At 41.0% G+C, this 12897-nt stretch overlaps 1 protein-coding gene across 1 annotated transcript in view; it reads left to right on the top strand.

The window, feature by feature from the left end:
• LOC109470043 overlaps positions 1-5139 on the top strand; it is an 11673-nt gene extending 6534 nt beyond the window's left edge. Inside the window, exons 7-14 of the mRNA XM_019768820.1 lie at positions 347-780; positions 1511-1543; positions 2026-2192; positions 2401-2510; positions 2751-3053; positions 3357-3519; positions 3933-4032; positions 4426-5139. Of these exons, the coding sequence (XP_019624379.1) occupies positions 347-780; positions 1511-1543; positions 2026-2192; positions 2401-2510; positions 2751-3053; positions 3357-3519; positions 3933-4032; positions 4426-4613 (1498 nt within the window). The 3' untranslated portion in view covers positions 4614-5139. The remainder of the gene's footprint in view (positions 1-346; positions 781-1510; positions 1544-2025; positions 2193-2400; positions 2511-2750; positions 3054-3356; positions 3520-3932; positions 4033-4425) is intronic.
• Positions 5140-12897: the final 7758 nt, after the last annotated feature.

Raw genomic sequence — 12897 nt, 5'->3', positions numbered from 1 at the left:
ACAGTAAGTAAGTCTATTTTTGATATTAAGCTTCTGCTGTCTATTGCTTGCTTATGCTGGATATGTGTGTAAACTATGTGCAAGTATGTCCTGATATATAGTTTAGTCAAGCACAAGAATTTATTTTCTCATGAAAAAAACAAAATTTTGACTAGGATGAAAGGGAAATAAAACAACCTAAAAAAAAAAAAAATTAAACGCCTGCATTAAACAAAAATGAGGAAAAAGCTAGTCGTATTTGCCCACTTTACCGCCGTGCGAAATTTCAGTTTAACGAAATGGCAGGAGGAGACGAACATGGGAGAAAACAGATGTTTTATCCATACCATGGTACAAAGTGAACTAGATATTTTAAAATCTTTTGGCTCATGTCATTTTTTTGCATTCAGTTACACATCCAAAGCAAAATCCAAATGGCAGACCTACCAGTTTGGGACGGTGAGTGGCACACCATATGTACTACCTGGCGCAGCAGTGATGGAGCCTGGCAGCTGTACGCTGACGGCGTGCTGAGGGATTCGGGTTCCGGGTTGAAAGTGGGAGGAAGGGTGCGCAGAGGCGGAACATGGATCCTCGGTCAGGACCAAGACGAAGTCGGGGGAGGATTTAACGCAGAACAGGCCTTCACCGGAGAACTGTCTGGAGTGAACCTCTGGGACCGCGTGCTGTCTCCAGCAGAAATAGCAGCGGACTGTAGTTACCATGGCAACGTGATTGACTGGGATACAACTAACATTGCAGTCTTCGGACAGACCAGCAGGGCTGAGTATCATCAATGCGGTAAGTCGAACATGTTTATTGACATATGATGTTCTTTACCGCTTTACAGGACCTGCACAGGTATGGGGACCCTTGAATGTGTCTTACACAAGCTTTTCAGAACCAAGGAAACGCCCTGTCACACTACACACTATTCTATCCTACTTTTTTCTAATGTACGCAATTTTGAACTAAAACACTAATGAAAATTAGTGCAACTGCACGTATAGTTTTGATGATTTAAGGAAACCTGGCAAAAAGTAGGTATGATGAAAGTACCTGTGATATATGCTTGTAAAAATTATGCCTGGTAAAGCACATGACGTTTACATATTTCTAAAGTGGTTCATGCTGAGAATTTCATACTTATGGCATTGGAGGCATGTAAGTTTTATGTACGTAACGTATCAATACGTGACGCCTGTCACTTCCACTGCTACATGCAATTCCTACAGGCCAACCTAAATACCCATGGATAGCTAGTTCCTGAAGCTTGATGTGACAGTTCAAATTGCGATCGTCTTGATTTGGCCTCACATTACTCTTAGCATCAACTCTTAGTAACAGTCTTAATTTAATCTTTAGACGTTCCCCAATAACTAAAGAAGCAATTCATCATTTGACAATGATCTTTCGGAATGGTATTGATCTTAACAACAATTTGATCTGACTTAAGTCAGCAAGATATTATGTATGATATATTAACTATTTCATTTTATTATCATTCACATGTGTTTTGTTCCTCATATAGCACGTGCACGCGCACCTGTATCAGAATTGTCAGGTAAGACAATTGAATATTGATGTGTTATTCACCTTATGTTAAAGACCTTTTCTCGTAAATGCACGAGAACTGCACTTATCATTCAAGGCTCTTGTACACTTTCTGTTACTTTGACATTATATAATATTATATGTTGTCGTGTAGCATATATTTTACTTCAAACATACATTTATGACAATGAATGTTCTTCGCTTAAAGTTACAGCTAACATATTAATCTGCTGTTACTTATGGTAGATATTATTTATTTACGTTATAGTTATTTGCATAAATGCCACTTGGCTACCTTCTTTACCTTATAACACAAGTTGTCCAAATTGTCATCTCTTCATTCTGCTAACTAGTAGCTAATGGCTGTTCTCTAAAGACAAAAACACAGACCCAAAGACGAAAAACATAACCTTTAGGATGAAGGTAAAAGATGCCATTTCATGTCTCCTTTCAACACAGTCTGTTCTTATCCATGTCATTTTTTCTTCACAGCTTCCACCACCTGCAGCAACGACTACATGGAACTGTCGATTCCGGAGGATCAGCTGACCGACATCGACCTGAACAACCTTCACTGGAGGCCTGACCGGAACTGTGGCGCCACGACTAACGGTACTCACTACCTGTTCCGTACAGAGCTGTACGACTGTGGAACAGAGGTATGTGTGCTCAGAACATCTGTAAATTTTAGACTTGTGATAATGGATATACAGATGATAAAGACAGTAACGAAGAGCATACCAAGGCATATAACAATCACCAGAGACACTGATATTGAAGCCTCTTGGAAACTCAATTTCTGCAGTACCTAATTCTTGATGATACCAGAGCTATATAAATTCTAAAGAATCTACAATCTCCCGTCAGGTGACCTTCGGCGCGAAGTACGTGACGTTCCTGAACACCATCGACATCGTGGGCACCCACCTGAGCAGCGGGGTCATCACCCGGGAGGGCAACATCTGGATCACATCCAAGTGCGTTTACTCGTAGATTTTTTTCCGGAATTTGAGCCCATATATTTAGGACGGTTAAGGGGGGTATGTTATTCTCTGTGTAAGAATTCCAGCCAGACTAGTGGTGTGCCCTTGGGTCCACCAAAAAAAGATGTCCGTGCAGTATTCTCTTGGTCCAAAGATAACATGGCCGAAGGCTACCTCAAAATCAATTTCCTATTGAAGGCATCCATGCATGTGTTGCTTTCCGTATACGTACAGATGTAACTACGAGCGTAAGGAGTGGGTGGACTCGACCTTCCTGCCCATCCCGGGCGGACTGAACTTCACGGAGGAGGGGTTCGGTCAGCTGGAGGTCCGGCTCTCCATGTTCCCCACCCGGCAGTACCAGAGGCAGTACCGGGCGGACCAGTACCCCATCCACCTCAGGCTGCGTCAGCACGTCTACATGCAGCTGGAGGTACAGGGACACGGGCAGAAACTCTCCGTACTGGCGCTGAACTGTAAGGCCACCATGTCACCTTCACTCAACGACAGCCTGCAGGATCAACTCATCAGGGACGGGTAGGCAGAAACGTTTGATGCTACTTTACTATGGATTTCATTAGGGATTTAGCGGGAACATATTATATTACCTTAACACCATACTTTTATGCATCAAATATACACAAAATCTTATCATGATAATGTACACATCATTCACGCTGAGTATTCTTTGCGACGTGTCATCAACTGATCGAGCACAATCAGATGCCATTGATTCATCTGCAAGCATCCCTACACATCTTCCACTATGATTACGATAATGTGTATTTAAGTTGGGATCTTTGGCAATTCAATCTATTTTTCTTTTTACGTCTCTTCCAGCTGTGCCTCTGACCCCACGCTGAAGACCTACGACGTTGACGACCCCGGCAAGGAGCGGTTCGGTTTCGAGGCGTTCCGCTTCATCCGGGAGGTGAGGACGGTGTACGTGCACTGTGAGGTGCTGGTCTGTGACGCCGCTGATGCTGGATCCCGATGTGCACAGGTCTGATTCTCAAGTCACTATAATTGTAGTATTGAAAGTGCTGATGGTAGTGATGTAGATAGTTCAACCCTAGATCAACAGAGAATGAAGTGAAAGTACTTTTCAAGGACTGGCCCGGCTGCTTTTACCGGTGCTTCTGTACCTGGTCATGACGCATTATTATAATACCCTGCCCATGTCAATGTACCCGAGTCCTTGTTTTTCCTACTTTTTCACTCATAATCTTCCTTCTTTAACGCCACACACATGTCGTTTCTCTGTTAACAGACAGCTTCAAAGTAGACAATTTGCTGTAGAAGTTATCAGGCAGCACAGTTGAAAGCAAAAAGGTGGTTTACGTAGGGACCATATTAGCTAATATTTCAAAAGATAAAAGACGTCTCAATGACACCACAAATGTTATTTTCCCCCAGGGCTGTGTCAGGAGGGGCAAAAGAGCTGCCGGAGAGGTCGACATGAGGGGACGTCACATGATCTACCAGGGACCAATCGTTCTGGATGATGACAAAGAAGGTACATGTTCATGTTCAACTAGGTCGGAATATCTGATAAGACTAATTTTCCTTGAAAACATCAGTGTGCTTTTCTTTATTATGCTATAGAAAAATTAGGGAGGGACTGGATTAGATTTTATAATTGTCGATGCTCTTTTCGTATGGCTGGCTTTTTTGGCTGTATTACAATCTAAGAAGCAACATGTACTGTACTGATCTTCTTGTAATAAAAAGTGAAGAACTTAATTACAAGTCTATGCACGTAGGCAGAATTATAGTCAGCATTGGTGTGTGTACGTACGAGGCAGAATAATAGTCAGCATTACACATGGTGGGTGTGCATTAAAAGACGGAAATAGATTGACATGGAATCCGTACACTTTTATTGACGCCATGATGTTTTATTTCCTAGCTGAACACGCTGTGCGCCTGGTGGATGACCAGGAGACTGGCCCTGCACGCCGCGGTGCACCCTGGGCGATGCTGGCTGCCGGCTGTGTCCTGGCGGCGCTCGCCCTTGTCGTGCTGGGCGCGGCCATCGTGCAGAAGCGCTCCCGCAGGGGGGAGTGGGCCTATCACGGTCTGAAGGACGGAGAGTAGAGTAGGCGATCTGAAAACCACATGCTAGCCAGGCTGACGTCATGTTTACAGTTAACACCCCTAACGTCAAGATGTAGCTTATGTGTGGTTTGCGCCTTGCCTTCAATTTTGGATACAGTCACCAGTTTCATTATAAGAGCATGTCAGGCAACGTTTTGGATGATCTACATTTTCATGTTTTCCTTTCAAAAAACAAATGACAATATCTTATAAATATCATACCACCAATTTGAAATAATTGTTAGTATAGTAACATAAACCACATAAAGTCTCTCGATTTTAGACCACATTCACAACGTGGTATGTATGCCAGTGTTTACGAAATATTGCGCACTATCCCTTGAAATGTTACAAATTTTCCCTACTTTGGGCCACACAAAAAAAGTTGCATCTGTAAACGATTATGCCAATTCTTGTGAATTGGTGTGGACCTACACCTAAAGCTGAAACTTATAATCAAACACGTTCAAACATTGATACAACCAATGATCATCCAAGACGTTTGCTCGTGATGTTTTTTTTTAGCTAAGATACCCCAGACGTTGATCATCCAAGACGTTTGCTCGTGATGTTTTTTTTAGCTAAGATACCCCAGAAGGTTTTTTAAAATGTTTCCTTGTTTTATTACAAGTAGAAAAATTGAGCAAAGTTTCTGGATGTACCTCGATGATGGTTGAATTTTGGTTACAAATTTCTTGCCGGAACAGATACACATTCTTGAATGAGCAACTTGAATGAAAAAAGTTACCTCTAAACGTGATATTTCAAAGATTGTAGATAACAGCATTGCCTGGGTACCGTCATGTTGGTTTTATGCTCACTCTACTGTAGGATTTCACGAGCTACAGTTGTTGGTACCCAAGACACATCAGGAAGTTGATTCTCAAGTCCGAACTGAGCTGAAAATGATAGATTGATTCACATACCATCCAGAACATTTGCTCATGTTTTTACTAATATAGGATAAGATTTTACCCAAGATGTTTTTTCTTTAGTATGAAGTTTGTAATGGCATCTTGGTAACATTTTGGGATGACGCCTTGTGATGTACCAGGAAAGATGAGACAAAGGGCAAGACCTCCTTTTGCAAGTAGCCAGCCCTACCTGAATTTTTATTTTGATATTTTCGTGGTTCATATGATTTAACTACACAAATCAACTTTCAAACCAACCAACCAACCAACCTTTGTGGAATCAAAATGACGATTCCCAGACGAAAAGTTACTTTATGTCCACATCCTAGATTTTAATATCTACAAACTAAAAACTAATACATTTAAAGGTCATCCATAAATGTTACACATGATGACAATGTCCAAAGGACAAAATACTCAAGATATCATTCATATCTACATTTTGGTAATAATCTGAGCAAGGTTTTTGAATGACATTTTGCAATGCCTTAACAATTTTTTTCTCAAATCAACACAATATAATGTCATATTGAGTTTTCACACCTGTCAACTCATTATCAAGATATTTCCAATAACAATAACTTAGTAGCAATATCATATTTCCATGTTTGCCTGGACCATCGACGGCGGCCTCTCAAGTGTTGCTGGCTTAAAAAAAGTTTTAAGTAGAAATTAGGTCCAGATTTGTCAGCACTACATACATTGCAGTTGTGACAGTTGAACATTTCGAAGTGATCGGTACAATTTTCCACAATACAAATCGTGTGATGGGAGAAGGCAGTGACCTCTCTCAGATTAAATTGTCTTATAGAGGGAGAGAGGGAAGGGGAGAGAAGGAGTGAGTAAGAGACAGCGGGAGAGGCAAATACAAAGACATTTCCAATGAGGGTTGTTACAGCAACACAGATTGGGCACCATCCAGTCACGGTCAAAATAGTGTTTATTTTACTCAAGAGACTTTCTCTAACAGAATAGTGATAATTAATCATGAAGAAACGAAGCCTTTAGTAGTGTTAGTGGTGGTCGTAGGATTTGTGTCTTTTTATCCAGCCAAATGTTTCACGAGTATAGGTGTGGAAATTACGGAATTTTACTGGGGAAGGTTCCTGTAGGGGACAGGCCGCCATTTCCAGCTCCCGTTGGACTATAAGGTGAACATCTAAGAACTGAGCTGTCAAAAATCACCTACTTGAATGTTCAACTCTTGAAAACTTACATTGACAGGCTAGACCTCCAATTTGTCCTTTTAGGTACAAATATCAGCACTTTTCGATCATTGGAATGTACTACGAGAAATGCAAACACTGAGAGCATGACCTCTGACCCCCTTTACACCACCTAAAAACAAGAAGTTGGTATTAATCTCTACCAGGCAGCCAAAATGAGACTAAAAGCCTTTTAGACAACTAGTTTATGTTTTAACTGCGTACTTATTATGTATAATGTAGAAATATTGATGGATAAGCTTGGTTACTAGTATATACCGTAATGAACTTTACATCATGTTCACCTTACCGCAGCATTGGGAACATGTAATGCCGGAACATCTGTACATCATAAGAACACATCAAGTGGCATCCCCCCCCCCCAGTATGTCACAGTTAACAACTTCGAGTCTGTGTTCTAGCATTCTTATCAATGGATGCGTTATTGTACGTAGATTTGATTATTGAATAAAGGAAATCAGCATGTTATTTAGTGTGATCGAGTTTATCATTTTGAGAGAGATTGAGTGAGTGATTGAGTAAAACAATGAAAATTCACCAACCCAAGCTTGAGTTATTGCATTTAAAAGGTAAAACAACAAAACGCCAACAACAGTTCCAAACAAGCTGCTAGGAGTCCCAAAATCACACAATCATCAAAAACCGTTTACCTGATACATACATCATCCAAGCATGTATGAAACAGCACTACTTAACTTCTGGTACCTCGGGTTAATACCACTCACATCCTTACAACACCTCCTGTCTGATCAAATAACAAAGGACGTTGAACTTTGTATCCTCATATTTGCATGTGTTTGGGCCATAGAGTACATTGGTGCAGGTCGTCGAAACATTGATAGGAGGCACCACTGTCAAAGCAACATAACATGAAGACGACCGCTAAAGATTTACGTTCACTGGTATTGCCAAAACACGCATTGCAGATTGGACACATTTTAAAACAACAAAGACCTAAAACGCGATGTAAATTTGCTCCCAAATATTAAAACCAGATTATGCATTAAGATTTACTATAAAAGAATTAGGGAAACAGAACCTCTACACGACACGAAAAGATTTACTTATCGTTATGAGGCTATTTTCTATATTGTATAACTAGTATCAAATTTCGCTTTAGCCTGTGTTAGCCTAAATCTCTTGCTGTTAGTGTCTGATTGTTATCTTGGCTTAGATGTCAATCCTGATGACTTCTCTCAAGCTTCTATCTGATAACTACTAAGGCCAATGCCATTCGGGTGTACATAGCCGTTTGCTCACTGGCACGTATGATCCTTACCTAAGGGTACATACCTTAATAGAGCGGACATTCTGGACTTCAGCTAAAATAACAGACGGATTCGGTCCACAAAACGAGTAAAGCCCTATATAAGCTTCTTTGTAAGCACTTGGTCCATATAGTGACGTCTGCACTTTTGTTGTGAGAATGAACATGAACGAAACACGAAACGCTAAACAATATTAAACTAAAGAGAAGAAAAGATTCCCGTTACGCACCTAAGCTGTAGTGACTGCTCTTTTGTTGTGAGGATGAACAAAACAATATTACAACTAGAGGTCGGAGATCACATGTCTTCGTCAGAGTACAGAGTACAAAAGAATCTCTGGAACTGTTACACAGATGCACTGTCACCGTTTTAGGCCCCCTAAGTTATTTGATTTTGGACTGTTACTGGAAAAATTACTAAAAATTCTGCTTACTGTATTATGATCAGAGTGTCACGACAGTGTCGCAAAAAGAAGATGTGATGAAAGGAAAGAATCAAAACAGGGGAGATTTATTGCTGTTTTCGTTTGTTGTTACACTATGCTCTTTTATTCAATTTGCGTCCTAATCTTTGTATTTAAACAGTAAGTATATTCCAAATCTATGCATCGTAATCAGTTTTTTTGGCCCTTCATGTATTTCATCCTACTTTTGCAATAAATTTAAGGTCTCCAGTGGACGTCATCCATAAAATTACTTGGTCTGGCCTTACAATTTAGGGAATGACCTGACACATGTCCAACTTTTCCTCCCCCTCCATGACAGTATTTATAGGACCGCCCCTCAATTGTAAGCAATTGATCCCAGATGAGGGGACCAGCTGTCCCCCATCTGAATCAAAACAGAGGTTGGTGGGGAAGATCATTATATATCTAACACAAAAGGTCCACTGCAGCGATTTATGGACCCCCCACGAGGCCCGTTTTCAAACTTAACCTTGGCACCTACAATGGTACCTTGCCTACCAAAAATCATGACTATCTACTAGTATTTAAATATACTTGAGTTATTTTGCTAACATGCTACAAACACAAAAGGTCCACTGCAGTGACGTACGGACCCCCCACGAAGCCCAAACTTGTACATGACGTCGGCCTTAACAATGGTTATCTGCCTGCCAAAAATCATGGACATCGAATTATGCCTTCAAGAGTTATTCCGCTAATTCCACAGTCACCCACAATACGGCGAGACAATTCCATAGTCTTTCTGACGAAGACAACAAGTTTACACTAGACTAATTGTTTCCCACCAGGCCTGATCCCCAAATGTGTGAACGCCTACGCAAGGGGGCATACGGGCGCCGGCGCCGAAGCGCGAGCAATAAGCGGGTCCGGAAAATGCACCGCCGGGAAATTTGGATTTTTTTGACATTCCATAACGCATTATCCTACATTTTGCGAAGCAAAGTAACGCCGACGACTTGACGTTTCACTATTTGTACGCAAAACATACTATTGGAATACGCAACTAATGTAAGGAAAGGGAAAAAATAATCACATACCGTATAGTCATGATAGTTGAGGTCTCCACACAGAAATCCAAGGAATCTCCACCATTAACGAAATACTGTTGAGAACTGTAACCTAGCTCATCGAACACACAACACTTATATAAAGCACAAATATCCTATGCAAACGAGGCTTACTGCCTATAACCAACCAATAGAAGAAAAAAGGAGCTAGGGACAGAAAACTGAATACCAAATAGTATACAAATAACATGGATAGCTGACAGCTGTTTTGCTTGTACCGCCCAATGGCCATAAGGTCGTTGACCTACATGTGTATAGAAGACAACACCAGAACAACAACAAAAAAACAATATAACTTCTTTTCCACATTCCTATAGAACAAAAGAGTTCAAACTTACAACACTAAATCTATATCACTATACCTATACACCATACAAAAATCTAGACTAATGCCACATTGGAACTTGAACTACAAACAAAGAAACGAACAAACACGAAAGGTCTATTACGGGGACTTATCGACCCCCACGACTCTCATCTTTGAACTTAATCTTGGTGACCACCACAGTAACATGCCTATTAAATTTCATTAACTTCCATCCACGTATACACAAGTTATCCTGCTCACAAGAAAATTAAGAAAATGCCCCCTGCATTGACAACGAAACCCCCAACGAAGCCCATTAACGAACCCCCAACGAAGCCCATTAACGAACTTAATCTTGGTCCGGACAATAGTAATCTGCCTACCAAAGATTATAAGCAACATTTTACAAATACTTGAGTTATTTTGCCGGAGTTATATCGCAAAATCCGCAGTCGCCCACAATGCGGCGAGACAATTTCATAGTAAACACGCAAGATTTGCCTCTTATCTAGAGATTACTGCCACAAAAGGACCGAAGACGCACCTAAAACTAGATTCACCTCTGTCTCTTTGGCGACGCCCCAGGGGCGGAGCCGTTGGTATAGTACTGCGATTGAGTTGAAAATATTCTAAGAATTCCACCAATGCATTCCCTAGGGAATTAAATATTGTCAACAAGATAACTCAAGAACGGCTGGATGGATTGGTTTCATACTTGGTGGGTTGGTAGGGTGTGACTAAATCTAGAAATGATGAGATTTTGTGCCCCCTAGTGGCTTACCCTTGGTACTGCAGCGGAACTTCAACGTCTTTATATCTCATGATCTGTACATGCTAAAGTTATGAATTTTTAATGGTAGGTAGCTCTTGTGCTTGGAAAGAAGTCACGCAAGTTAAGGTCCCCTAGCAGCTTGTTCTTGAACTACAGGACAGTTTGTTTGAAAAAAATATGCAAGAGAGGATAACTAAAAAACCGTTGACCGATCGTCGTGATTTTTAGTATGTAGGTAGCGTAAGTGATGCTTGATATAACTGAGTTACAATTCTGCAAATCAGGATCTAATTTGCATAATTAGGGCAGAGATTTTGCTGTGTTCAATATAAGGGCTATGAAACACTTGTGACATATGTTATTGAAAAAGACAAGATCTTTGGCAGATATTGATTATGTAAATGAAGACCTAATTTGCATAATTAATGAAAACTATACAATGTGATAGTGGTAATTGCCGGGAATTTAGTAACTTATCATACTTCATTGCCATAGTTCAGTAAATGTGAAGATCACTAAACATAATTTATTTAAACCCTGTCCTAATTTGCATAATTCATGAGGAAACGCTAGAAAATCTCTCAAGTTAAGAGTATGTTTGTTAGTATATCCTCGTGAGAAACTTATGACTGGCTCACGTACTTAAACAAGCACCTCCATCAACAATAACCCAAACAGACATCATGATCATCACTCACATCAAAAGAGAATCACGTCGCCTAGGCGTTTTTTAAACGCCACTTTACTTGTTTTGTATTACACTGGATTGATGGAAGGGAAATTATTATCAACTCAGACATTGTTTTTGGTAGTGTCTTATTTTTTTTAGACCGGACTCTTTTAGACACTACCCACGCGGAGGAGGACAAATTAAAAGCTCGGTCCCCAACCCACCATATTACATGCACACGGCAGCTACCGTGTCATGTATTACTGGGGTGAACAATTTGTGACGAAACTTTGTAAACGCTCAGACTCTGTTCTACCTGTGCCCTCTCGGGGCCCCAGACCGTCCAAATTCGACACAAATGTCCAGGGAAATGAATGGTTTTGTCGTCACTACCGGTAAAACTTGATTTACGAGGGGTGATCAAAAAGTTCTCGGCCTCACCTAGAAAATAAAGGTCAAACTCCTATTTTTTTATATAGTTGTATACTATGACGTCTTACATCACTGCACACAAAAATTCAAATTTTTGTATTCATTAATGAGCACGTGACGCCCCGTGAAAATGGGGTGGGTAAGGGCAAATCACAAAATGGCCGCAACAGAAGCGTGTGCTCTGATCAAGTGTATCGATAAAAAAGGATGTCTTCTGAGGACATCCATGAAGACATGGTCAAGACACTTGATGATGACTCCCCTTCTTATTCAACTATAAAGAATGGGGTTACTAGCTACAAGCGCGGCAAGGAAAGCACAAAAGATGAACATAGGTCAGCATGCCACAAATCAGCACCACGGACAATCCAGTTGAGGCCATCCATCACATGGTAGGGAATGACAGATGTGAGACTGGCCAACATGTAGCAGGTTCTTTGGCCTGTGTTATTACTCACAATGTTTTGTCGAACATCCTGGGGATGAACAAACTGTCTGCATAGTGGGTGCCTCGAATGTTTTCTAATCATCAGAAGTTAAACAGGCTGGACATTTCAAGGAACGAATTCAGTCCAATGCATGCAATTTCCTCAAAACATTTGTCACCCAAGATGAGCTGGGTTCACCACTTTCACCCCGAATCAAAACAACAGAGCAAAAAAACGGATGAAGATTTTTTTCGGCCCCCCCAAGAAGTTTTAACGAGTTTCATTCGTTGACAGGGTTTTTGCCACTGTTTTCTGGGACAGTAAGGAAGTAATCATGATTGAATACATGTGAAGGGGTTAAAGCATCAATGGGGAGTACTATTCAACAGAATTACGATATTTGAGGGCAACGATAAAAGAGAAAAGGAGAGGAAAGCTCCGAGCTGGCGTGATGAAAATGCACCTGTCCACAGAGCACAGGGGTCAGTGGCAGCAGCAAACGAATTTGGGTTTGCAGTCTAACCCTACCCTTCCAATTCACCTGACCTAGCACCCTCGGATTTCTACCTGTTTCCTAAACTCAAGTTCCACTTACGTGGTCAACGTTTTGATGGTAATGATGACGTCATCTATGCGGTATAGGCCAATCTGGGGCTCCAGATGCAATCCTCTTCCACAAGGGGAAAACAAACCTGGAACATCACTGGACCAAGTGCATTGCAGTTAGAAAGGAC

The sequence above is a fragment of the Branchiostoma belcheri genome, unplaced genomic scaffold (genome assembly GCF_001625305.1).
Source record: "Branchiostoma belcheri isolate BF01 breed outbred unplaced genomic scaffold, Haploidv18h27 scaffold218, whole genome shotgun sequence".
Taxonomy (NCBI): domain Eukaryota; kingdom Metazoa; phylum Chordata; class Leptocardii; order Amphioxiformes; family Branchiostomatidae; genus Branchiostoma; species Branchiostoma belcheri.
The sequence above is the reverse complement of the archived record's forward strand: the minus strand, read 5'-3'. Positions and strand labels throughout refer to the sequence as shown.